This window comes from Salvelinus fontinalis, chromosome 26, assembly GCF_029448725.1.
Source record: "Salvelinus fontinalis isolate EN_2023a chromosome 26, ASM2944872v1, whole genome shotgun sequence".
Classification (NCBI taxonomy): Eukaryota; Metazoa; Chordata; class Actinopteri; order Salmoniformes; family Salmonidae; genus Salvelinus; species Salvelinus fontinalis.
The window spans coordinates 8,076,412-8,104,197 of record NC_074690.1 but is presented as its reverse complement, the minus strand read 5'-3'; the positions used below and the strand labels follow the sequence as shown (position 1 = coordinate 8,104,197).

General features: G+C 43.4%; 1 protein-coding gene across 3 annotated transcripts in view; it reads left to right on the top strand.

Annotated features, from left to right (window-relative positions):
* The window catches only part of LOC129823608 (V-type proton ATPase subunit H), a 101,809-nt gene that overhangs the window by 66,010 nt on the left and 8,013 nt on the right, over positions 1–27,786 (top strand). For all 3 annotated transcript variants that reach the window (XM_055882463.1, XM_055882464.1, XM_055882465.1), the window contains 3 exons: positions 13,617–13,809; positions 22,286–22,464; positions 24,663–24,788. In XM_055882463.1, coding sequence (XP_055738438.1) covers positions 13,617–13,809; positions 22,286–22,464; positions 24,663–24,788 — 498 coding nt within the window. The remainder of the gene's footprint in view (positions 1–13,616; positions 13,810–22,285; positions 22,465–24,662; positions 24,789–27,786) is intronic.

The window sequence follows — 27,786 nt, the reverse complement described above, 5'->3', positions numbered from 1 at the left end:
CTGTTACTACTAGTCTCTGGATACTGTTACTACATCTAATACTACTAGTCTCTGGTTACTGTTACTACTAGTCTCTGGTTACTGTTACTACATCTATTACTACTAGTCTCTGGTTACTGTTACTACTAGTCTCTGGATACTGTTACGACATCTAATACTACTAGTCTCTGGTTACTGTTACTACATCTATTACTACTAGTCTCTGGATACTGTTACTACTAGTCTCTGGTTACTGTTACTACTAGTCTCTGGTTACTGTTACTACATCTATTACTACTAGTCTCTGGTTACTGTTACTACTAGTCTCTGGATACTGTTACTACATCTGTTACTACTAGTCTCTGGATACTGTTACTACATCTAATACTACTAGTCTCTGGATACTGTTACTACATCTAATACTACTAGTCTCTGGATACTGTTACTACATCTAATACTACTAGTCTCTGGATACTGTTACTACATCTAATACTACTAGTCTCTGGTTACTGTTACTACATCTAATACTACTAGTCTCTTGTTACTGTTACTACATCTATTACTACTAGTCTCTGGTTACTGTTACTACATATATTACTACTAGTCTCTGGTTACTATTACTACTAGTCTCTGGTTACTGTTACTACATCTATTACTACTAGTCTCTGGTTACTGTTACTACATCTATTACTACTAGTCTCTGGTTACTATCACTATATCTAATACTACTAGTCTCTGGATACTGTTACTACATCTATTACTACTAGTCTCTGGTTACTGTTACTACTAGTCTCTGGTTACTGTTACTACTAGTCTCTGGTTACTGTTACTACTAGTCTCTGGTTACTGTTACTACATCTAATACTACTAGTCTCTGGTTACTGTTACTACTAGTCTCTGGTTACTGTTACTACATCTATTACTACTAGTCTCTGGATACTGTTACTACATCTATTACTACTAGTCTCTGGTTACTGTTACTACATATATTACTACTAGTCTCTGGTTACTATTACTACTAGTCTCTGGTTACTGTTACTACATCTATTACTACTAGTCTCTGGTTGCTGTTACTACATCTATTACTACTAGTCTCTGGTTACTATCACTATATCTAATACTACTAGTCTCTGGATACTGTTACTACATCTATTACTACTAGTCTCTGGTTACTGTTACTACTAGTCTCTGGTTACTGTTACTACTAGTCTCTGGTTACTGTTACTACATCTAATACTACTAGTCTCTGGTTACTGTTACTACTAGTCTCTGGATACTGTTACTACATCTATTACTACTAGTCTCTGGTTACTGTTACTACTAGTCTCTGGTTACTGTTACTACTAGTCTCTGGTTACTGTTACTACATCTAATACTACTAGTCTCTGGTTACTAATACTACTAGTCTCTGGTTACTGTTACTACTAGTCTCTGGTTACTGTTACTACTAGTCTCTGGTTACTGTTACTACATCTATTACTACTAGTCTCTGGTTACTGTTACTACTAGTCTCTGGATACTGTTACTACATCTATTACTACTAGTCTCTGGATACTGTTACTACATCTATTACTACTAGTCTCTGGTTACTGTTACTACATATATTACTACTAGTCTCTGGTTACTATTACTACTAGTCTCTGGTTACTGTTACTACATCTATTACTACTAGTCTCTGGTTGCTGTTACTACATCTATTACTACTAGTCTCTGGTTACTATCACTATATCTAATACTACTAGTCTCTGGTTACTGTTACTACATCTAATACTACTAGTCTCTGGTTACTGTTACTACTAGTCTCTGGTTACTGTTACTACATCTATTACTACTAGTCTCTGGATACTGTTACTACATCTATTACTACTAGTCTCTGGTTACTGTTACTACATCTATTACTACTAGTCTCTCGTTACTGTTACTACTAGTCTCTGGTTACTGTTACTACTAGTCTCTGGTTACTGTTACTACATCTAATACTACTAGTCTCTGGTTACTGTTACTACTAGTCGCTGGATACTGTTACCACATCTATTACTACTAGTCCTTGGTTACTGTTACTACTAGTCTCTGGTTACTGTTACTACTAGTCTCTGGTTACTGTTACTACTAGTCTCTGGATACTGTTACTACATCTAATACTACTAGTCTCTGGTTACTGTTACTACTAGTCTCTGGTTACTGTTACTACATCTATTACTACTAGTCTCTGGTTACTGTTACTACTAGTCTCTGGATACTGTTACGACATCTAATACTACTAGTCTCTGGTTACTGTTACTACATCTATTACTACTAGTCTCTGGATACTGTTACTACTAGTCTCTGGTTACTGTTACTACTAGTCTCTGGTTACTGTTACTACATCTATTACTACTAGTCTCTGGTTACTGTTACTACTAGTCTCTGGATACTGTTACTACATCTGTTACTACTAGTCTCTGGATACTGTTACTACATCTAATACTACTAGTCTCTGGATACTGTTACTACATCTAATACTACTAGTCTCTGGATACTGTTACTACATCTAATACTACTAGTCTCTGGATACTGTTACTACATCTAATACTACTAGTCTCTGGTTACTGTTACTACATCTAATACTACTAGTCTCTTGTTACTGTTACTACATCTATTACTACTAGTCTCTGGTTACTGTTACTACATATATTACTACTAGTCTCTGGTTACTATTACTACTAGTCTCTGGTTACTGTTACTACATCTATTACTACTAGTCTCTGGTTACTGTTACTACATCTATTACTACTAGTCTCTGGTTACTATCACTATCTAATACTACTAGTCTCTGGATACTGTTACTACATCTATTACTACTAGTCTCTGGTTACTGTTACTACTAGTCTCTGGTTACTGTTACTACTAGTCTCTGGTTACTGTTACTACTAGTCTCTGGTTACTGTTACTACATCTAATACTACTAGTCTCTGGTTACTGTTACTACTAGTCTCTGGTTACTGTTACTACATCTATTACTACTAGTCTCTGGATACTGTTACTACATCTATTACTACTAGTCTCTGGTTACTGTTACTACATATATTACTACTAGTCTCTGGTTACTATTACTACTAGTCTCTGGTTACTGTTACTACATCTATTACTACTAGTCTCTGGTTGCTGTTACTACATCTATTACTACTAGTCTCTGGTTACTATCACTATATCTAATACTACTAGTCTCTGGATACTGTTACTACATCTATTACTACTAGTCTCTGGTTACTGTTACTACTAGTCTCTGGTTACTGTTACTACTAGTCTCTGGTTACTGTTACTACATCTAATACTACTAGTCTCTGGTTACTGTTACTACTAGTCTCTGGATACTGTTACTACATCTATTACTACTAGTCTCTGGTTACTGTTACTACTAGTCTCTGGTTACTGTTACTACTAGTCTCTGGTTACTGTTACTACATCTAATACTACTAGTCTCTGGTTACTAATACTACTAGTCTCTGGTTACTGTTACTACTAGTCTCTGGTTACTGTTACTACATCTATTACTACTAGTCTCTGGTTACTGTTACTACTAGTCTCTGGATACTGTTACTACATCTAATACTACTAGTCTCTGGATACTGTTACTACATCTATTACTACTAGTCTCTGGTTACTGTTACTACATCTATTACTACTAGTCTCTGGATACTGTTACTACTAGTCTCTGGTTACTGTTACTACTAGTCTCTGGATACTGTTACTACATCTATTACTACTAGTCTCTGGATACTGTTACTACATCTATTACTACTAGTCTCTGGATACTGTTACTACATCTAATACTACTAGTCTCTGGATACTGTTACTACATCTATTACTACTAGTCTCTGGATACTGTTACTACATCTATTACTACTAGTCTCTGGTTACTGTTACTACATCTATTACTACTAGTCTCTGGATACTGTTACTACATCTATTACTACTAGTCTCTGGATACTGTTACTACATCTGTTACTACTAGTCTCTGGATACTGTTACTACATCTAATACTACTAGTCTCTGGATACTGTTACTACATCTAATACTACTAGTCTCTGGTTACTGTTACTACATCTAATACTACTAGTCTCTGGTTACTGTTACTACATCTATTACTACTAGTCTCTGGATACTGTTACTACATCTATTACTACTAGTCTCTGGATACTGTTACTACATCTATTACTACTAGTCTCTGGATACTGTTACTACATCTATTACTACTAGTCTCTGGATACTGTTACTACATCTAATACTACTAGTCTCTGGTTACTGTTACTACATCTGTTACTACTAGTCTCTGGATACTTTTACTACATCTATTACTACTAGTCTCTGGTTACTGTTACTACATCTATTACTACTAGTCTCTGGTTACTGTTACTACATCTATTACTACTAGTCTCTGGATACTGTTACTACATCTATTACTACTAGTCTCTGGTTACTGTTACTACTAGTCTCTGGATACTGTTACTACATCTATTACTACTAGTCTCTGGTTACTGTTACTACTAGTCTCTGGATACTGTTACTACATATATTACTACTAGTCTCTGGTTACTGTTACTACATCTATTACTACTAGTCTCTGGTTACTGTTACTACATCTATTACTACTAGTCTCTGGTTACTGTTACTACATCTAATACTACTAGTCTCTGGTTACTGTTACTACTAGTCTCTGGTTACTGTTACTACATCTATTACTACTAGTCTCTGGTTACTGTTACTACATCTATTACTACTAGTCTCTGGTTACTGTTACTACATCTAATACTACTAGTCTCTGGTTACTGTTACTACTAGTCTCTGGTTACTGTTACTACATATATTACTACTAGTCTCTGGTTACTGTTACTACATCTATTACTACTAGTCTCTGGATACTGTTACTACATATATTACTACTAGTCTCTGGTTACTGTTACTACATCTATTACTACTAGTCTCTGGATACTGTTACTACATCTATTACTACTAGTCTCTGGTTACTGTTACTACATCTATTACTACTAGTCTCTGGTTACTGTTACTACATCTATTACTACTAGTCTCTGGGTACTGTTACTACTAGTCTCTGAATACTGTTACTACATCTATTACTACTAGTCTCTGGTTACTGTTACTACATCTATTACTACTAGTCTCTGGTTACTGTTACTACATCTATTACTACTAGTCTCTGGATACTGTTACTACATCTATTACTACTAGTCTCTGGATACTGTTACTACATCTATTACTACTAGTCTCTGGTTACTATTACTACTAGTCTCTGGTTACTGTTACTACATCTATTACTACTAGTCTCTGGTTACTGTTACTACATCTATTACTACTAGTCTCTGGTTACTGTTACTACTAGTCTCTGGTTACTGTTACTACTAGTCTCTGGTTACTGTTACTACTAGTCTCTGGTTACTGTTACTACATCTAATACTACTAGTCTCTGGTTACTGTTACTACTAGTCGCTGGATACTGTTACTACATCTATTACTACTAGTCTCTGGTTACTGTTACTACTAGTCTCTGGTTACTGTTACTACTAGTCTCTGGTTACTGTTACTACATCTAATACTACTAGTCTCTGGTTACTAATACTACTAGTCTCTGGTTACTGTTACTACTAGTCTCTGGTTACTGTTACTACTAGTCTCTGGATACTGTTACTACATCTAATACTACTAGTCTCTGGTTACTGTTACTACTAGTCTCTGGTTACTGTTACTACATCTATTACTACTAGTCTCTGGTTACTGTTACTACTAGTCTCTGGATACTGTTACGACATCTAATACTACTAGTCTCTGGATACTGTTACTACATCTATTACTACTAGTCTCTGGTTACTGTTACTACATCTATTACTACTAGTCTCTGGATACTGTTACTACTAGTCTCTGGTTACTGTTACTACTAGTCTCTGGATACTTTTACTACATCTATTACTACTAGTCTCTGGATACTGTTACTACATCTAATACTACTAGTCTCTGGATACTGTTACTACATCTATTACTACTAGTCTCTGGTTACTGTTACTACTAGTCTCTGGATACTGTTACTACATCTGTTACTACTAGTCTCTGGATACTGTTACTACATCTAATACTACTAGTCTCTGGATACTGTTACTACATCTAATACTACTAGTCTCTGGTTATTGTTACTACATCTATTACTACTAGTCTCTGGTTACTGTTACTACATCTAATACTACTAGTCTCTGGTTACTGTTACTACATCTATTACTACTAGTCTCTGGTTACTGTTACTACATATATTACTACTAGTCTCTGGTTACTATTACTACTAGTCTCTGGTTACTGTTACTACATCTATTACTACTAGTCTCTGGTTACTGTTACTACATCTATTACTACTAGTCTCTGGTTACCATCACTATATCTAATACTACTAGTCTCTGGATACTGTTACTACATCTATTACTACTAGTCTCTGGTTACTGTTACTACTAGTCTCTGGTTACTGTTACTACTAGTCTCTGGTTACTGTTACTACATCTAATACTACTAGTCTCTGGTTACTGTTACTACTAGTCTCTGGTTACTGTTACTACTAGTCTCTGGTTACTGTTACTACATCTATTACTACTAGTCTCTGGATACTGTTACTACATCTATTACTACTAGTCTCTGGTTACTGTTAATACATATATTACTACTAGTCTCTGGTTACTATTACTACTAGTCTCTGGTTACTGTTACTACATCTATTACTACTAGTCTCTGGTTACTGTTACTACATCTATTACTACTAGTCTCTGGTTACTATCACTATCTAATACTACTAGTCTCTGGATACTGTTACTACATCTATTACTACTAGTCTCTGGTTACTGTTACTACTAGTCTCTGGTTACTGTTACTACTAGTCTCTGGTTACTGTTACTACATCTAATACTACTAGTCTCTGGTTACTAATACTACTAGTCTCTGGTTACTGTTACTACTAGTCTCTGGTTACTGTTACTACTAGTCTCTGGTTACTGTTACTACATCTAATACTACTAGTCTCTGGTTACTAATACTACTAGTCTCTGGTTACTGTTACTACTAGTCTCTGGTTACTGTTACTACTAGTCTCTGGTTACTGTTACTACATCTATTACTACTAGTCTCTGGTTACTGTTACTACTAGTCTCTGGATACTGTTACTACATCTAATACTACTAGTCTCTGGATACTGTTACTACATCTATTACTACTAGTCTCTGGATACTGTTACTACATCTATTACTACTAGTCTCTGGATACTGTTACTACTAGTCTCTGGTTACTGTTACTACTAGTCTCTGGATACTGTTACTACATCTAATACTACTAGTCTCTGGTTACTGTTACTACATCTATTACTACTAGTCTCTGGTTACTGTTACTACATCTATTACTACTAGTCTCTGGATACTGTTACTACATCTATTACTACTAGTCTCTGGATACTGTTACTACATCTATTACTACTAGTCTCTGGATACTGTTACTACATCTAATACTACTAGTCTCTGGTTACTGTTACTACATCTGTTACTACTAGTCTCTGGATACTGTTACTACATCTATTACTACTAGTCTCTGGTTACTGTTACTACATCTATTACTACTAGTCTCTGGTTACTGTTACTACATCTATTACTACTAGTCTCTGGATACTGTTACTACATCTATTACTACTAATCTCTGGTTACTGTTACTACTAGTCTCTGGATACTGTTACTACATCTATTACTATTAGTCTCTGGATACTGTTACTACATCTATTACTACTAGTCTCTGGTTACTGTTACTACATCTATTACTACTAGTCTCTGGTTACTGTTACTACATCTATTACTACTAGTCTCTGGTTACTGTTACTACATCTAATACTACTAGTCTCTGGTTACTGTTACTACTAGTCTCTGGTTACTGTTACTACATCTGTTCCTACTTGTCTCTGGATACTGTTACTACATCTATTACTACTAGTCTCTGGATACTGTTTCTACATCTATTACTACTAGTCTCTGGATACTGTTACTACATCTAATACTACTAGTCTCTGGTTACTATTACTACATCTAATACTACTAGTCTCTGGATACTGTTACTACATCTAATACTACTAGTCTCTGGTTACTATTACTACATCTAATACTACTAGTCTCTGGTTACTGTTACTACTAGTCTCTGGTTACTGTTACTACATCTGTTACTACTAGTCTCTGGTTACTGTTACTACATCTAATACTACTAGTCTCTGGTTACTGTTACTACTAGTCTCTGGTTACTGTTACTACTAGTCTCTGGTTACTGTTACTACATCTGTTACTACTACTAGTCTCTGGATACTGTTACTACATCTATTACTACTAGTCTCTGGTTACTGTTACTACATCTATTACTACTAGTCTCTGGTTACTGTTACTACATCTAATACTACTAGTCTTTGGATACTGTTACTACATCTAATACTACTAGTCTCTGGTTACTGTTACTACATCTAATACTACTAGTCTCTGGTTACTATTACTACTAGTCTCTGGTTACTGTTACTACATCTAATACTACTAGTCTCTGTATACTGTTACTACTAGTCTCTGGTTACTGTTACTACATCTATTACTACTAGTCTCTGGATACTGTTACTACATCTAATACTACTAGTCTCTGGTTACTGTTACTACATCTAATACTACTAGTCTCTGGTTACTATTACTACTAGCCTCTGGATACTGTTACTACATCTAATACTACTAGTCTCTGTATACTGTTACTACTAGTCTCTGGTTACTGTTACTACATCTAATACTACTAGTCTCTGGTTACTGTTACTACGTCTAATACTACTAGTCTCTGGTTACTGTTACTACTAGTCTCTGGTTACTGTTACTACTAGTCTCTGGTTACTATTACTACTAGTCTCTGGTTACTGTTACTACATCTAATACTACTAGTCTCTGGATACTGTTACTACTAGTCTCTGGTTACTATTACTACATCTATTACTACTAGTCTCTGGATACTGTTACTACATCTATTACTACTAGTCTCTGGTTACTGTTACTACATCTAATACTACTAGTCTCTGGATACTGTTACTACTAGTCTCTGGATACTATTACTACATCTATTACTACTAGTCTCTGGATACTGTTACTACATCTAATACTACTAGTCTCTGGATACTGTTACTACATCTAATACTACTAGTCTCTGGTTACTGTTACTACATCTATTACTACTAGTCTCTGGATAATGTTACTACATCTAATACTACTAGTCTCTGGATACTATTACTACATCTATTACTACTAGTCTCTGGTTACTGTTACTACATCTAATACTACTAGTCTCTGGTTACTGTTACTACATCTAATACTACTAGTCTCTGGTTACTATTACTACATCTAATACTACTAGTCTCTGGATACTGTTACTACTAGTCTCTGGTTACTGTTACTACATCTATTACTACTAGTCTCTGGTTACTGTTACTACATCTATTACTACTAGTCTCTGGATACTGTTACTACTAGTCTCTGGATACTGTTACTACTAGTCTCTGGATACTGTTACTACTAGTCTCTGGTTACTGTTACTACATCTAATACTACTAGTCTCTGGTTACTGTTACTACATCTAATACTACTAGTCTCTGGTTACTGTTACTACATCTATTACTACTAGTCTCTGGATACTGTTACTACATCTGTTACTACTAGTCTCTGGTTACTGTTACTACATCTAATACTACTAGTCTCTGGTTACTGTTACTACTAGTCTCTGGATACTGTTACTACTAGTCTCTGGTTACTGTTACTACATCTATTACTACTAGTCTCTGGATACTGTTACTACTAGTCTCTGGATACTGTTACTACTAGTCTCTGGTTACTGTTACTACTAGTCTCTGGTTACTGTTACTACATCTAATACTACTAGTCTCTGGTTACTGTTACTACATCTATTACTACTAGTCTCTGGTTACTGTTACTACATCTATTACTACTAGTCTCTGGTTACTGTTACTACATCTAATACTACTAGTCTCTGGTTACTGTTACTACTAGTCTCTGGTTACTGGTACTACATCTAATACTACTAGTCTCTGGTTACTATTACTGCATCTAATACTACTAGTCTCTGGTTACTAATACTACTAGTCTCTGGTTACTGTTACTACATCTAATACTACTAGTCTCTGGTTACTGTTACTACATCTAATACTACTAGTCTCTGGTTACTGTTACTACTAGTCTCTGGTTACTGGTACTACATCTAATACTACTAGTCTCTGGTTACTATTACTACATCTAATACTACTAGTCTCTGGTTACTAATACTACTAGTCTCTGGTTACTGTTACTACATCTAATACTACTAGTCTCTGGTTACTAATACTACATCTAATACTACTAGTCTCTGGTTACTGTTACTACATCTAATACTACTAGTCTCTGGATACTGTTACTACATCTAATACTACTAGTCTCTGGATACTGTTACTACATCTATTACTACTAGTCTCTGGTTACTGTTACTACATCTAGTACTACTAGTCTCTGGTTACTATTACTACTAGTCTCTGGTTACTGTTACTACATCTAATACTACTAGTCTCTGGATACTGTTACTACATCTAATACTACTAGTCTCTGGTTACTGTTACTACATCTAATACTACGAGTCTCTGGTTACTATTACTACATCTAATACTACTAGTCTCTGGTTACTATTACTACATCTAATACTACTAGTCTCTGGATACTGTTACTACATCTAATACTACTAGTCTCTGGTTACTGTTACTACATCTAATACTACTAGTCTCTGGTTACTGTTACTACATCTATTACTACTAGTCTCTGGATACTATTACTACATCTAATACTACTAGTCTCTGGTTACTGTTACTACATCTAATACTACTAGTCTCTGGTTACTGTTACTGCATCTATTACTACTAGTCTCTGGATACTGTTACTACATCTAATACTACTAGTCTCTGGTTACTACTACTACATCTAATACTACTAGTCTCTGGTTACTAGTACTACATCTAATACTACTAGTCTCTGGTTACTAGTACTACATCTAATACTACTAGTCTCTGGTTACTGTTACTACATCTAATACTACTAGTCTCTGGTTACTGTTACTACATCTAATACTACTAGTCTCTGGTTACTGTTACTACATCTATTACTACTAGTCTCTGGATACTGTTACTACTAGTCTCTGGTTACTGTTACTACATCTAATACTACTAGTCTCTGGTTACTATTACTACATCTAATACTACTAGTCTCTGGTTACTGTTACTACTAGTCTCTGGTTACTGGTACTACATCTGTTACTACTAGTCTCTGGATACTGTTACTACATCTAATACTACTAGTCTCTGGTTACTGTTACTACATCTAATACTACTAGTCTCTGGTTACTATTACTACATCTAATACTACTAGTCTCTGGTTACTGTTACTACATCTATTACTACAAGTCTCTGGATACTGTTACTACATCTATTACTACTAGTCTCTGGTTACTGTTACTACTAGTCTCTGGTTACTGTTACTACTAGTCTCTGGATACTGTTACTACATCTAATACTACTAGTCTATGGTTACTATTACTACTAGTCTCTGGTTATTGTTACTACTAGTCTCTGGTTACTGTTACTACATCTAATACTACTAGTCTCTGGTTACTGTTACTACATCTAATACTACTAGTCTCTGGTTACTAGTACTACTAGTCTCTGGTTACTATATCTAATACTACTAATTGAGTATTAACATGTAACTGTTAGTTAGCGTTGTTAAATCATATTTCTGTTATTATACTGAACAACAATAGAAACGCAACAATTTAAATGACTCAGTTCATGGAAGTCAGTCAATTGAAATAGATTCATTAGACCCTAACCTATAGATTTCACATGATGGGCAGGGGCATATCCATGGGAGGGCTTAGGCCCACCCACTGGGGAGACAGGCCCAGACATTCACAATGAGTTTTTCCCCACAAGAATTGTTATACAGATAGAAATACTCCTCAGTTTCATCAACTGTCTGGGTGGCTGGTCTCACGATCCCACAGCCGGTTATGGACGTCCTGGGCTGGCGTGGTTACACGTGGTCTGCGGTTGTGAGTTTGGTTGGAGGTACTGCCAAATTATGGTAGAGAAATTAAACATTTCTGGCAACAGCTCTAGTGGACATTGTCAGCATGCCAATTTCACACTCTAACCTCTCACCATTGCAATAACGGGAGGTTAGCATGTCTGGGGGGGTATTTAGGGCTCCCGAGTGGCGCAGTGGTCTAAGGCACTGCATCTCAGTGCTAGAGGAGTCACTACAGACACCCTGGTTCAAATCCAGGCTGTATCACAACCGGCTGTGATTGGGAGTCCCATAGGGTGGCGCACAATTGGCCCAGCGTCGTCCGGGTTTGGCCGGTGTAGGCCGTCATTGTAAATAAGAATTTGTTCTTAACTGACTTGCCTAGTTAAGTAAAGGTTAAAAAAAATGGAATCTGTGGCATGGCGTTGTGACAAAACTGCACATTTTAGTGACCTATTGTCCCCAGCACAAGGTGCACCTGTGTAATGATCATGCTGTTTAATCAGTTTCTTGATATGCCACACCTGTCAGGTAGATGGATTATCTTGGCAAAGGAGAAATGCTCACTATCAGGGATGTAAACAAATTTGTGCACAAGAAGAATTTAATTAATTTGGGAACATTTCTGGAATCTTTAATTTCAGCTCATGAAACATGGGACCAACATTTTACATGTTGCGTTTATATTTTTGTTCAGTATACTTCTATGTGTTAGTTAGCATTGTTACATGCTTTATACTGCTTGACTACACTACAAGATGAAGTTAGCATAACCACTGCTGTTATCTGTAACTCAAGCCATAACCTCCATAACCAAAATCATGCAATAAAACCATGATGCAACATAAAACTGCGGTGATCGACAACAAGTGTGGTTTCCTGTACCACCTGACCCCTGACCCTGTCCTCTCTCCTCCCTCTAGCATCACGGCGGTGCTGAGTAACAAGTGTGGTTTCCTGTACCACCTGACCCCTGACCCTGTCCTCTCTCCTCTAGCATCACGGCTGTGCTGAGTAACAAGTGTGGTTTCCTGTACCACCTGACCCTGTCCTCTCTCCTCTAGCATCACGGCTGTGCTGAGTAACAAGTGTGGTTTCCTGTACCACCTGACCCCTGACCCTGTCCTCTCTCCTCTAGCATCACGGCTGTGCTGAGTAACAAGTGTGGTTTCCTGTACCACCTGACCCCTGACCCTGTCCTCTCTCCTCTAGCATCACGGCTGTGCTGAGTAACAAGTGTGGTTTCCTGTACCACCTGACCCTGTCCTCTCTCCTCTAGCATCACGGCTGTGCTGAGTAACAAGTGTGGTTTCCTGTACCACCTGACCCCTGACCCTGTCCTCTCTCCTCTAGCATCACGTCTGTGCTGAGTAACAAGTGTGGTTTCCTGTACCACCTGACCCTGTCCTCTCTCCTCTAGCATCACGGCTGTGCTCAGTAACAAGTGTGGTTTCCTGTACCACCTGACCCCTGACCCTGTCCTCTCTCCTCTAGCATCACGGCTGTGCTGAGTAACAAGTGTGGTTTCCAGCTGCAGTACCAGATGGGGTTCTGTGTGTGGCTGCTGGCCTTCAGCTCTCAGCTCTGTGAGCAGCTACGCCGTTACAACGTGGTGCCGGCTCTGTCTGACATCCTGCAGGAGTCTGTCAAGGAGAAGGTCACCCGCATCATACTGGCTGCCTTCAGGGTACGTACTGCTAGTTAGTTATGGTAGGTAGGTAGTTTTACAGTAGCTAGTTGTCTAGTTATCCATGTCTGACATCCTGCAGGAGTCTGTCACGCGCATCATACTGGCTGCCTGCAGGGTACGTACTGCTAGTTAGGCTGCTCAGTGGGACAACCAGTCAGTCAATCCCATCTCAAATGTCACCCTATTCCCTATAGGCCCCTACATGGCTAGGATGAGTATGTCTGGAGAGACCCTCTGCTGGGAGGAAGTCCTTTCTCCACTTGTAACACGATGCAACTGCTGACTCAAAATGACCCAGAGTGCACTTCAGTCCTATGAGAGATGCTCTATTCTTTAGGAAGATTCTTGCTCTCAAACCACGAGTTTCCATGCTGCTGTTTTGCATAGCTCTCCTCTCATCTCTCTCCTCTGCACTCTCTAAATGTTTGATTTCAAGTTAACTTTCTCATAACAGAGCGAACAGGGATAACTGTTGGAGATGTGAGGGGGAGAAGAGGTGAGGGCAAGCCATGTAAACCAAGCCATGTAAACCAAGCCATGTAAACCAAGCCATGTAAACCAAGCCATGTAAACCAAGCCATGTAAACCAAGCCATGTAAACCAAGCCATGTAAACCAAGCCATGTAAACCAAGCCATGTAAACCAAGCCATGTAAACCAAGCCATGTAAAGTATTCCTGAATAAGGTTGAGGGGTTTGTTGCCCTTACAGCCATGTGGTTCTGCTGCTCAGACTTCTATTGGCTGTAGGATGTAATCCAAAATGGCACCCTATTGGCTGTAGGATGTAATCCAAAATGGCACCCTATTGGCTGTAGGATGTAATCCAAAATGGTACCCTATTGTCGATGTATTTCCTACATATTGCTCTACTTTAGACCAGGGCCCTATTCCCTATATAATACTCTACTTTAGACCAGGGACCTATTCCCTATATAATACTCTACTGTAGACCAGGGCCCTATTCCCTATATAATACTCTACTGTAGACCAGGACCCTATTCCCTATATAATACTCTACTGTAGACCAGGGCCCTATTCCCTATATAATACTCTACTTTAGACCAGGGCCCTATTCCCTATATAATACTCTACTGTAGACCAGGGCCCTATTCCCTATATAATACTCTACTTTAGACGAGGGCCCTATTCCCTATATAATACTCTACTGTAGACCAGGACCCTATTCCCTATATAATACTCTACTTTAGACCAGGGCCCTATTCCCTATATAATACTCTACTTTAGACCAGAGCCCTATTCCCTATATAATACTCTACTTTAGACCAGAGCCCTATTCCCTATATAATACTCTACTGGAGACCAGGGCCCTATTCCCTATATAATCCTCTACTTTAGACCAGGGCCCTATTCCCTATATAATACTCTACTGTAGACCAGGGCCCTATTCCCTATATAATACTCTACTGTAGACCAGGGCCCTATTCCCTACATATTGCTCTACTGTAGACCAGGGCCCTATTCCCTATATAATACTCTACTGTAGACCAGGGCCCTATTCCCTATATAATACTCTACTGTAGACCAGGGCCCTATTCCCTACATATTGCTCTACTGTAGACCAGGGCCCTATTCCCTATATAATACTCTACTTTAGACCAGGGCCATATTCCCTATATAATACTCTACTGTAGACCAGGGCCCTATTCCCTATATAATGCTCTACTGTAGACCAGGGCCCTATTCCCTATATAATACTCTACTGTAGACCAGGGCCCTATTCCCTATATAATACTCTACTGTAGACCAGGGCCCTATTCCCTATATAATACTCTACTGTAGACCAGGGCCCTATTCCCTATATAATACTCTACTGTAGACCAGGGCTCTATTCCCTATATAATACTCTACTGTAGACCAGGGCCCTATTCCCTATATAATACTCTACTTTAGACCAGGGCCCTATTCCCTATATATTACTCTACTTTAGACCAGGGCCCTATTCCCTATATATTACTCTACTGTAGACCAGGGCTCTATTCCCTATATAATACTCTACTTTAGACCAGGGCCCTATTCCCTACATATTGCTCTACTGTAGACCAGGGCCCTATTCCCTATATAATACTCTACTTTAGACCAGGGCCCTATTCCCTATATAATACTCTACTGTAGACCAGGGCCCTATTCCCTATATAATACTCTACTGTAGACCAGGGCCATATTCCCTATATAATACTCTACTGTAGACCAGGGCCCTATTTCCTATATAATACTCTACTTTACTTTACCCAGAGTGCACTCTACAGGGAGAAGCAGTCATCGTCTATATTGAGTGAAGCTGCCCAGCGAACCAAAATTGTTTCTGTGAAAGTTTACGGAACATTCGTTAGGTCGCGGCAAATGTTTTCATAACACAAAACCTGTCAAGTCTGTTAAGCACGCCTCTAAAAAGAGGGAAGGCAACTCTCCGTGAAGCGAAAGAGGTATGGACCGTAGGTGCGAGAAAGGACGACAAAGGCAGAATTTACCGTTTACTAGGATTTATTTCCTTAAACGGTAATATGGGGAAAAGGGGCTGGACGGAACCAAAGCAAAGAAAGTAAATATCAAAGTTCCCCCTCTCCTATCTAACCTGCCAACTTACCTAACTTAGCACCACCTGGTGCCCTAACCAAAATACAGGGGGTGGTCCGCCCAGGTCTTACCTAGTGTGCCTAGACATTGAATATACTACGGGTATATGTATGCCCTCGGGCCTCTTGCCTAAGTGCCTTCTCCTTCCCCCCATGGGAACAAATGAAACAGAATAATTATTAACAATTTCACAAACACTTTACAACAAAACTAACTCAGGCCACTAAAGAAGCTTTGACAAGGCAACAAACACAGAACTCTTTCTAATGATTTCTCCAAAACATTCAATCTCTCTCTCTCTCTAATCATTTCTCTTTCCTTCTGAACAGAACACTGGTTTTTATATCTTCTGGTGGCGATTAGAGTCAGCTGCTTTTTGACGAAGGGGCGGAGTCAGCTCCAATCATCAATTAGCCTGGGGTCGACCAATCAGCTGGTTGGGGAGGCTTCCAGGAGGCCATCTCCTGAAACACACACACTCAAATACAACACAGAAACTGGGGAACGTAACAAGTCGTACTGATGATTGTGTGTGTGTAACCTTTATTTAACTAGGCAAGTCAGTTAAGAACAATTTCTTATTTACGATGGCGGCCAAACCCGGACGACGCTGGGCCAATCGTGTGCCGCCCTATGGGACGCCCAATCACGGCCGGTTGTGATACAGCCTGGATTATAGGATGTTTGTATTAAACATTTGACTGATGTTGCAAGAACATTCCTACAACACATTTAATCTGTTCTTTAAAGGTTCCCAGAACGTTTTAAACCTGGACATGGTACCGTTTCAGCAGCTACGCATGTCTTAAATGATCTGTTAAAGGAATCTAAGCAATTGTACATAATGTTGATTCTACCGTCTCTTATGACCGGAAAGAGCTTCAGGATATCAGAACAGAGATTAATCACCTCGAACTGGATGAAGATTTAATCTTTAATGACTCTGACAGGAAGGAGATACTGTTGTTCACATGAAGAAGAGGAGGAGATACTGTTGTTCACATGAAGAAGAGGAGGAGATACTGTTGTTCCCATGAAGAAGAGGAGATACTGTTGTTCCCAGACTAGGCCCAAATCCCTGTCATTCACATGAAGAAGAGGAGGAGATACTGTTGTTCCCAGACTAGAACCAAATCCCTGTCATTCACATGAAGAGGAGGAGATACTGTTGTTCCCAGACTAGGCCCAAATCCCTGTCATTCACATGAAGAGGAGGAGATACTGTTGTTCCCAGACTAGGCCCAAATCCCTGTCATTCCCATGAAGAAGAGGAGGAGATACTGTTGTTCCCAGACTAGAACCAAATCCCTGTCATTCCCATGAAGAAGAGGAGGAGATACTGTTGTTCACATGAAGAAGAGGAGGAGATACTGTTGTTCACATGAAGAAGAGGAGGAGATACTGTTGTTCCCATGAAGAAGAGGAGGAGATACTGTTGTTCCCAGACTAGGCCCAAATCCCTGTCATTCACATGAAGAGGAGGAGATACTGTTGTTCCCAGACTAGGCCCAAATCCCTGTCATTCCCATGAAGAAGAGGAAGAGATACTGTTGTTCCCAGACTAGGCCCAAATCCCTGTCATTCCCATGAAGAAGAGGAGGAGATACTGTTGTTCCCAGACTAGGCCCAAATCCCTGTCATTCCCATGAAGAAGAGGAGGAGATACTGTTGTTCCCAGACTAGGCCCAAATCCCTGTCATTCCCATGAAGAAGAGGAGGAGATACTGTTGTTCCCAGACTAGAACCAAATCCCTGTCATTCCCATGAAGAAGAGGAGGAGATACTGTTGTTCACATGAAGAAGAGGAGGAGATACTGTTGTTCACATGAAGAAGAGGAGGAGATACTGTTGTTCCCATGAAGAAGAGGAGGAGATACTGTTGTTCCCAGACTAGGCCCAAATCCCTGTCATTCACATGAAGAGGAGGAGATACTGTTGTTCCCAGACTAGGCCCAAATCCCTGTCATTCCCATGAAGAAGAGGAAGAGATACTGTTGTTCCCAGACTAGGCCCAAATCCCTGTCATTCCCATGAAGAAGAGGAGGAGATACTGTTGTTCCCAGACTAGGCCCAAATCCCTGTCATTCCCATGAAGAAGAGGAGGAGATACTGTTGTTCCCAGACTAGGCCCAAATCCCTGTCATTCCCATGAAGAAGAGGAAGAGATACTGTTGTTCCCAGACTAGGCCCAAATCCCTGTCATTCCCATGAAGAAGAGGAGGAGATACTGTTGTTCACATGAAGAAGAGGAGGAGATACTGTTGTTCCCAGACTAGGCCCAAACCCCTGTCATTCACATGAAGAAGAGGAGGAGATACTGTTGTTCACATGAAGAAGAGGAGGAGATACTGTTGTTCCCAGACTAGGCCCAAATCCCTGTCATTCACATGAAGAAGAGGAGGAGATACTGTTGTTCCCATGAAGAAGAGGAGGAGATACTGTTGTTCCCATGAAGAAGAGGAGATACTGTTGTTCCCAGACAAGGCCCGAGCGGCGTGTAGTTGGAGCGGCGTGTAGTTGGAGCGGCGTGTAGTAGGAGCGGCGTGTAGTAGGAGCGGCGTGTAGTAGGAGCGGCGTGTGTAGTAGGAGCGGCGTGTGTAGTAGGAGCGGCGTGTGTAGTAGGAGCGGCGTGTGTAGTAGGAGCGGCGTGTGTAGTAGGAGCGGCGTGTGTAGTAGGAGCGGCGTGTGTAGTAGGAGCGGCGTGTAGGAGCGGCGTGTAGGAGCGGCGTGTAGTTGGAGCGGCGTGTAGTTGGAGCGGCGTGTAGTTGGAGCGGCGTGTAGTTGGAGCGGCGTGTAGTTGGAGCGGCGTGTAGTTGGAGCGGCGTGTAGTAGGAGCGGCGTGTGTAGTAGGAGCGGCGTGTGTAGTAGGAGCGGCGTGTGTAGTAGGAGCGGCGTGTGTAGTAGGAGCGGCGTGTGTAGTAGGAGCGGCGTGTGTAGTAGGAGCGGCGTGTGTAGTAGGAGCGGCGTGTGTAGTAGGAGCGGCGTGTGTAGTAGGAGCGGCGTGTGTAGTAGGAGCGGCGTGTGTAGTTGGAGCGGCGTGTGTAGTTGGAGCGGCGTGTGTAGTTGGAGCGGCGTGTGTAGTTGGAGCGGCGTGTGTAGTTGGAGCGGCGTGTGTAGTTGGAGCGGCGTGTGTAGTTGGAGCGGCGTGTGTAGTTGGAGCGGCGTGTGTAGTTGGAGCGGCGTGTGTAGTTGGAGCGGCGTGTGTAGTTGGAGCGGCGTGTAGTTGGAGCGGCGTGTAGTTGGCGCGGCGTGTGTAGTTGGCGCGGCGTGTGTAGTTGGCGCGGCGTGTGTAGTTGGAGCGGCGTGTGTAGTTGGAGCGGCGTGTGTAGTAGGAGCGGCGTGTAGTAGGAGCGGCGCGTGTAGTTGGAGCGGCGCGTGTAGTTGGAGCGGCGCGTGTAGTAGGAGCGGCGCGTGTAGTAGGAGCGGCGTGTAGTTGGAGCGGCGTGTAGTTGGAGCGGCGTGTGTAGTTGGAGCGGCGTGTGTAGTTGGAGCGGCGTGTGTAGTTGGAGCGGCGTGTGTAGTAGGAGCGGCGTGTGTAGTAGGAGCGGCGTGTGTAGTAGGAGCGGCGTGTGTAGTAGGAGCGGCGTGTGTAGTAGGAGCGGCGTGTGTAGTTGGAGCGGCGTGTGTAGTTGGAGCGGCGTGTGTAGTTGGAGCGGCGTGTAGTAGGAGCGGCGTGTAGTAGGAGCGGCGTGTAGTAGGAGCGGCGTGTAGTAGGAGCGGCGTGTAGTAGGAGCGGCGTGTGTAGTTGGAGCGGCGTGTGTAGTTGGAGCGGCGTGTGTAGTTGGAGCGGCGTGTGTAGTAGGAGCGGCGTGTAGTAGGAGCGGCGTGTAGTTGGAGCGGCGTGTGTAGTTGGAGCGGCGTGTGTAGTTGGAGCGGCGTGTGTAGTTGGAGCGGCGTGTGTAGTTGGAGCGGCGTGTGTAGTTGGAGCGGCGTGTGTAGTTGGAGCGGCGTGTGTAGTTGGAGCGGCGTGTGTAGTAGGAGCGGCGTGTGTAGTAGGAGCGGCGTGTGTAGTAGGAGCGGCGTGTGTAGTAGGAGCGGCGTGTGTAGTTGGAGCGGCGTGTGTAGTTGGAGCGGCGTGTGTAGTTGGAGCGGCGTGTAGTAGGAGCGGCGTGTGTAGTAGGAGCGGCGTGTAGTAGGAGCGGCGTGTAGTAGGAGCGGCGTGTAGTAGGAGCGGCGTGTAGTAGGAGCGGCGTGTGTAGTTGGAGCGGCGTGTGTAGTTGGAGCGGCGTGTGTAGTTGGAGCGGCGTGTGTAGTTGGAGCGGCGTGTGTAGTAGGAGCGGCGTGTAGTAGGAGCGGCGTGTAGTAGGAGCGGCGTGTAGTTGGAGCGGCGTGTGTAGTTGGAGCGGCGTGTGTAGTTGGAGCGGCGTGTGTAGTTGGAGCGGCGTGTAGTAGGAGCGGCGTGTAGTAGGAGCGGCGTGTAGTAGGAGCGGCGTGTAGTTGGCGCGGCGTGTAGTAGGAGCGGCGTGTAGTAGGAGCGGCGTGTAGTAGGAGCGGCGTGTAGTTGGAGCGGCGTGTAGTAGGAGCGGCGTGTAGTAGGAGCGGCGTGTGTAGTTGGAGCGGCGTGTGTAGTTGGAGCGGCGTGTGTAGTTGGAGCGGCGTGTAGTAGGAGCGGCGTGTAGTTGGAGCGGCGTGTAGTTGGAGCGGCGTGTGTAGTTGGAGCGGCGTGTGTAGTTGGAGCGGCGTGTAGTAGGAGCGGCGTGTGTAGTTGGAGCGGCGTGTGTAGTTGGAGCGGCGTGTAGTTGGCGCGGCGTGTAGTTGGAGCGGCGTGTAGTTGGAGCGGCGTGTGTAGTAGGAGCGGCGTGTGTAGTAGGAGCGGCGTGTGTAGTAGGAGCGGCGTGTGTAGTAGGAGCGGCGTGTGTAGTAGGAGCGGCGTGTGTAGTTGGAGCGGCGTGTGTAGTTGGAGCGGCGTGTGTAGTTGGAGCGGCGTGTGTAGTAGGAGCGGCGTGTGTAGTAGGAGCGGCGTGTGTAGTAGGAGCGGCGTGTGTAGTAGGAGCGGCGTGTGTAGTTGGAGCGGCGTGTGTAGTAGGAGCGGCGTGTGTAGTTGGAGCGGCGCGTGTAGTAGGAGCGGCGCGTGTAGTAGGAGCGGCGCGTGTAGTAGGAGCGGCGCGTGTAGTAGGAGCGGCGCGTGTAGTAGGAGCGGCGCGTGTAGTAGGAGCGGCGCGTGTAGTAGGAGCGGCGCGTGTAGTTGGAGCGGCGCGTGTAGTTGGAGCGGCGCGTGTAGTTGGAGCGGCGTGTAGTAGGAGCGGCGTGTGTAGTAGGAGCGGCGTGTGTAGTTGGAGCGGCGTGTGTAGTAGGAGCGGCGTGTGTAGTTGGAGCGGCGTGTAGTTGGAGCGGCGTGTAGTGGTGGGAGTGTGTCGCTGTAGCAGTTTGGTGTTGAGTTGTGCATTCGGAAAGTAGTCTGCCGCTTAAAGTCAAGGCATCAATCTAATTAGCATAATACACAATTCCCCATAAAAAAAATCTGTCCATTTAAGCTAAAGATCTGTTTTATTTCATTGGATGCATCTCAATCCACCACATCCGCCGATATTGCCCTTCTGCGCTGAAGTTGATAAAGCAATCTTTGCGAGAGGGAAGGAATCTGATTTCATTGGTCCTTAACTCGTGGCTCAGATACTTTGTTCAGGATAAATAGAGTTTGCCTGCCCGGGAGAAGATTAGTTGTGAAGGATTTGTTGCCCTAGAAATGTACCTGGCTAAAAGCTGAGCAACTTTTGTTGTACTTGTTATCCAGAGTTGAACTCAGGGTTGACCAAAGTTACCTGGCTAACTTCTCAAACCACGTACGTAGTAGAGGGTTCTGGAGAAATCGACTGAGCGGGAGACCCATGAGAAGTATGCTCTGGCCATGATACACATTTAACATTATTTTTCTAGAACCTGTTGGAGAAGTCAGCGGAGAAGGAGACCCGTCAGGAGTATGCTCTGGCCATGATCCAGTGTAAGGTTCTGAAGCAGCTGGAGAATCTGGACCAGCAGAAGTATGACGATGAGGACATTACGGAAGACATCAAGTTCCTGCTGGAGAGTCTGGGAGAGAGCGTTCAGGACCTCAGGTAGATTACCTCTGACCCTAACTTCTCCAGGTCAGAACCTAGAGTCTGGGAGAGAGCGTTCAGGACCTCAGGTAGGTTACCTCTGACCCTAACTTCTCCAGGTCAGAACCTAGAGTCTGGGAGAGAGACTCCAGGACCTGACCGGTAATGTTACTGCTAACCTCAGCTACGCTAGCAGGCATTACTGTGCTGCTACTAGGATGTTCTGCTAGGCGCTACGCTAGCAGGTATTACTGTGCTGTTGCTAGGATGTTCTGCTCGGCGCTACGCTAGCAGGCATTACTGTGCTGCTACTAGGATGTTCTGCTAGGCGCTACGCTAGCAGGTATTACTGTGCTGTTACTAGGCTGTTCTGCTAGGCGCTACGCTAGCAGGCATTACTGTGCTGTTACTAGGCTGTTCTGCTCGGCGCTACGCTAGCAGGCTTTACTGTGCTGCTACTAGGATGTTCTGCTAGGCGCTACGCTAGCAGGTATTACTGTGCTGCTACTAGGCTGTTCTGCTAGGCGCTACGCTAGCAGGCATTACTGTGCTGTTACTAGGCTGTTCTGCTAGGCGCTACGCTAGCAGGCATTACTGTGCTGTTACTAGGCTGTTCTGCTAGGCGCTACGCTAGCAGGCATTACTGTGCTGTTACTAGGCTGTTCTGCTAGGCGCTACGCTAGCAGGCATTACTGTGCTGTTACTAGGATGTTCTGCTAGGCGCTACGCTAGCAGGCATTACTGTGCTGTTACTAGGCTGTTCTGCTAGGTGCTACGCTAGCAGGTATTACTGTGCTGCTGCTAGGCGCTATGCTAGCAGGCATTACTGTGCTGCTACTAGGCTGTTCTGCTAGGCGCTACGCTAGCAGGTATTACTGTGCTGCTGTTAGGCGCTACGCTAGCAGGCATTACTGTGCTGTTACTAGGCTGTTCTGCTAGGCGCTACGCTAGCAGTCATTACTGTGCTGTTACTAGGCTGTTCTGCTAGGCGCTACGCTAGCAGGTATTACTGTGCTGTTAATAGGCTGTTCTGCTAGGCGCTACGCTAGCAGGCATTACTGTGCTGTTACTAGGCTGTTCTGCTAGGCGCTACGCTAGCAGGCATTACTGTGCTGTTACTAGGCTGTTCTGCTAGGCGCTACGCTAGCAGGCATTACTGTGCTGTTACTAGGATGTTCTGCTAGGCGCTACGCTAGCAGGCATTACTGTGCTGTTACTAGGCTGTTCTGCTAGGTGCTACGCTAGCAGGTATTACTGTGCTGCTGCTAGGCGCTATGCTAGCAGGCATTACTGTGCTGCTACTAGGCTGTTCTGCTAGGCGCTACGCTAGCAGGTATTACTGTGCTGCTGTTAGGCGCTACGCTAGCAGGCATTACTGTGCTGCTACTAGGCTGTTCTGCTAGGCGCTACGCTAGCAGGCATTACTGTGCTGCTACTAGGCTGTTCTGCTAGGTGCTACGCTAGCAGGTATTACTGTGCTGCTGCTAGGCGCTATGCTAGCAGGCATTACTGTGCTGCTACTAGGCTGTTCTGCTAGGCGCTACGCTAGCAGGTATTACTGTGCTGTTACTAGGCTGTTCTGCTAGGCGCTACGCTAGCAGGCATTACTGTGCTGTTACTAGGCTGTTCTGCTAGGCGCTACGCTAGCAGGTATTACTGTGCTGCTGCTAGGCGCTACGCTAGCAGGCATTACTGTGCTGTTACTAGGCTGTTCTGCTAGGCGCTACGCTAGCAGGTATTACTGTGCTGTTACTAGGCTGTTCTGCTAGGCGCTACGCTAGCAGGCATTACTGTGCTGTTACTAGGCTGTTCTGCTAGGCGCTACGCTAGCAGGTATTACTGTGCTGTTACTAGGATGTTCTGCTAGGCGCTACGCTAGCAGGCATTACTGTGCTGTTACTAGGCTGTTCTGCTAGGCGCTACGCTAGCAGGTATTACTGTGCTGTTACTAGGCTGTTCTGCTAGGCGCTACGCTAGCAGGCATTACTGTGCTGTTACTAGGTTGTTCTGCTAGGCGCTACGCTAGCAGAACAGTACAGATCTCCCACACTGGACCTGTCCTAGAATTCCCCTCAAATTGATCTCCAACAGGTCAACATCTCTCTATTTTAAGGACTGTCGGACTGAGGCTGTTCTTCGACAAAGTTTATCTGCTAGTTTGTTTTTTACTTGTTATTTAAGCTTGTTTTCTCTCGCTCTCTTTCTCTCACACACAGTTCGTTTGATGAGTACAGCTCGGAGCTCAAGTCGGGTCGCCTGGAGTGGAGCCCGGTCCACAAATCAGAGAAGTTCTGGCGTGAGAACGCTGTTCGCCTCAACGAGAAGAACTACGAACTCCTCAAGTAAGCAAAGAGCACTACCTAGTGTGGATGTTCGGTAAGATACAGAGCACTACCTAGTGTGGATGTTCGGTAAGATACAGAGCACTACCTAGTGTGGATGTTCGGTAAGATACAGAGCACTACCTAGTGTGGATGTTCAGTAAGACACAGAGCACTACCTAGTGTGGATGTTCGGTAAGACGCAGAGCACTACCTAGTGTGGATGTTCTGTAAGACACAGAGCACTACCTAGTGTGGATGTTCACTAAGACACAGAGCACTACCTAGTGTGGATGTTCACTAAGACACAGAGCACTACCTAGTGTGGATGTTCACTAAGACACAGAGCACTACCTAGTGTGGATGTTCGCTAAGACACAGAGCACTACCTAGTGTGGATGTTCTGTAAGACACAGAGCACTACCTAGTGTGGATGTTCTGTAAGACACAGAGCACTACCTAGTGTGGATGTTCACTAAGACACAGAGCACTACCTAGTGTGGATGTTCACTAAGACACAGAGCACTACCTAGTGTGGATGTTCGCTAAGACACAGAGCACTACCTAGTGTGGATGTTCGGTAAGACACAGAGCACTACCTAGTGTGGATGTTCTGTAAGACACAGAGCACTACCTAGTGTGGATGTTCACTAAGACACAGAGCACTACCTAGTGTGGATGTTCTGTAAGATACAGAGCACTACCTAGTGTGGATGTTCGCTAAGACACAGAGCACTACCTAGTGTGGATGTTCTGTAAGACACAGAGCACTACCTAGTGTGGATGTTCACTAAGACACAGAGCACTACCTAGTGTGGATGTTCACTAAGACACAGAGCACTACCTAGTGTGGATGTTCACTAAGACACAGAGCACTACCTAGTGTGGATGTTCACTAAGACACAGAGCACTACCTAGTGTGGATGTTCTGTAAGATACAGAGCACTACCTAGTGTGGATGTTCTGTAAGACACAGAGCACTACCTAGTGTGGATGTTCTGTAAGACGCAGAGCACTACCTAGTGTGGATGTTCGGTAAGACGCAGAGCACTACCTAGTGTGGATGTTCTGTAAGACGCAGAGCACTACCTAGTGTGGATGTTCTGTAAGACACAGAGCACTACCTAGTGTGGATGTTCACTAAGACACAGAGCACTACCTAGTGTGGATGTTCTGTAAGACGCAGAGCACTACCTAGTGTGGATGTTCTGTAAGACGCAGAGCACTACCTAGTGTGGATGTTCTGTAAGACGCAGAGCACTACCTAGTGTGGATGTTCTGTAAGACGCAGAGCACTACCTAGTGTGGATGTTCTGTAAGACGCAGAGCACTACCTAGTGTGGATGTTCTGTAAGACGCAGAGCACTACCTAGTGTGGATGTTCTGTAAGACACAGAGCACTACCTAGTGTGGATGTTCTGTAAGACACAGAGCACTACCTAGTGTGGATGTTCGGTAAGACACAGAGCACTACCTAGTGTGGATGTTCGGTAAGACACAGAGCACTACCTAGTGTGGATGTTCGGTAAGATACAGAGCACTACCTAGTGTGGATGTTCTGTAAGACGCAGAGCACTACCTAGTGTGGATGTTCGGTAAGACACAGAGCACTACCTAGTGTGGATGTTCGGTAAGATACAGAGCACTACCTAGTGTGGATGTTCACTAAGACACAGAGCACTACCTAGTGTGGATGTTCACTAAGACACAGAGCACTACCTAGTGTGGATGTTCGGTAAGACACAGAGCACTACCTAGTGTGGATGTTCACTAAGACACAGAGCACTACCTAGTGTGGATGTTCACTAAGACACAGAGCACTACCTAGTGTGGATGTTCTGTAAGACACAGAGCACTACCTAGTGTGGATGTTCACTAAGACACAGAGCACTACCTAGTGTGGATGTTCTGTAAGACACAGAGCACTACCTAGTGTGGATGTTCACTAAGACACAGAGCATTACCTAGTGTGGATGTTCACTAAGACACAGAGCACTACCTAGTGTGGATGTTCACTAAGACACAGAGCACTACCTAGTGTGGATGTTCGCTAAGACACAGAGCACTACCTAGTGTGGATGTTCTGTAAGACACAGAGCACTACCTAGTGTGGATGTTCACTAAGACACAGAGCACTACCCAGTGTGGATGTTCGCTAAGACGCAGAGCACTACCTAGTGTGGATGTTCGGTAAGACGCAGAGCACTACCTAGTGTGGATGTTCTGTAAGACACAGAGCACTACCTAGTGTGGATGTTCACTAAGACACAGAGCACTACCTAGTGTGGATGTTCTGTAAGATACAGAGCACTACCTAGTGTGGATGTTCTGTAAGACACAGAGCACTACCTAGTGTGGATGTTCGCTAAGACACAGAGCACTACCTAGTGTGGATGTTCTGTAAGACACAGAGCACTACCTAGTGTGGATGTTCACTAAGACACAGAGCACTACCTAGTGTGGATGTTCACTAAGACACAGAGCACTACCTAGTGTGGATGTTCACTAAGACACAGAGCACTACCTAGTGTGGATGTTCACTAAGACACAGAGCACTACCTAGTGTGAATGTTCACTAAGACACAGAGCACTACCTAGTGTGGATGTTCACTAAGACACAGAGCACTACCTAGTGTGGATGTTCTGTAAGACACAGAGCACTACCTAGTGTGGATGTTCTGTAAGATACAGAGCACTACCTAGTGTGAATGTTCACTAAGACACAGAGCACTACCTAGTGTGGATGTTCACTAAGACACAGAGCACTACCTAGTGTGGATGTTCACTAAGACACAGAGCACTACCTAGTGTGGATGTTCGCTAAGACACAGAGCACTACCTAGTGTGGATGTTCTGTAAGACACAGAGCACTACCTAGTGTGGATGTTCACTAAGACACAGAGCACTACCCAGTGTGGATGTTCGCTAAGACACAGAGCACTACCTAGTGTGGATGTTCGGTAAGACGCAGAGCACTACCTAGTGTGGATGTTCGGTAAGACGCAGAGCACTACCTAGT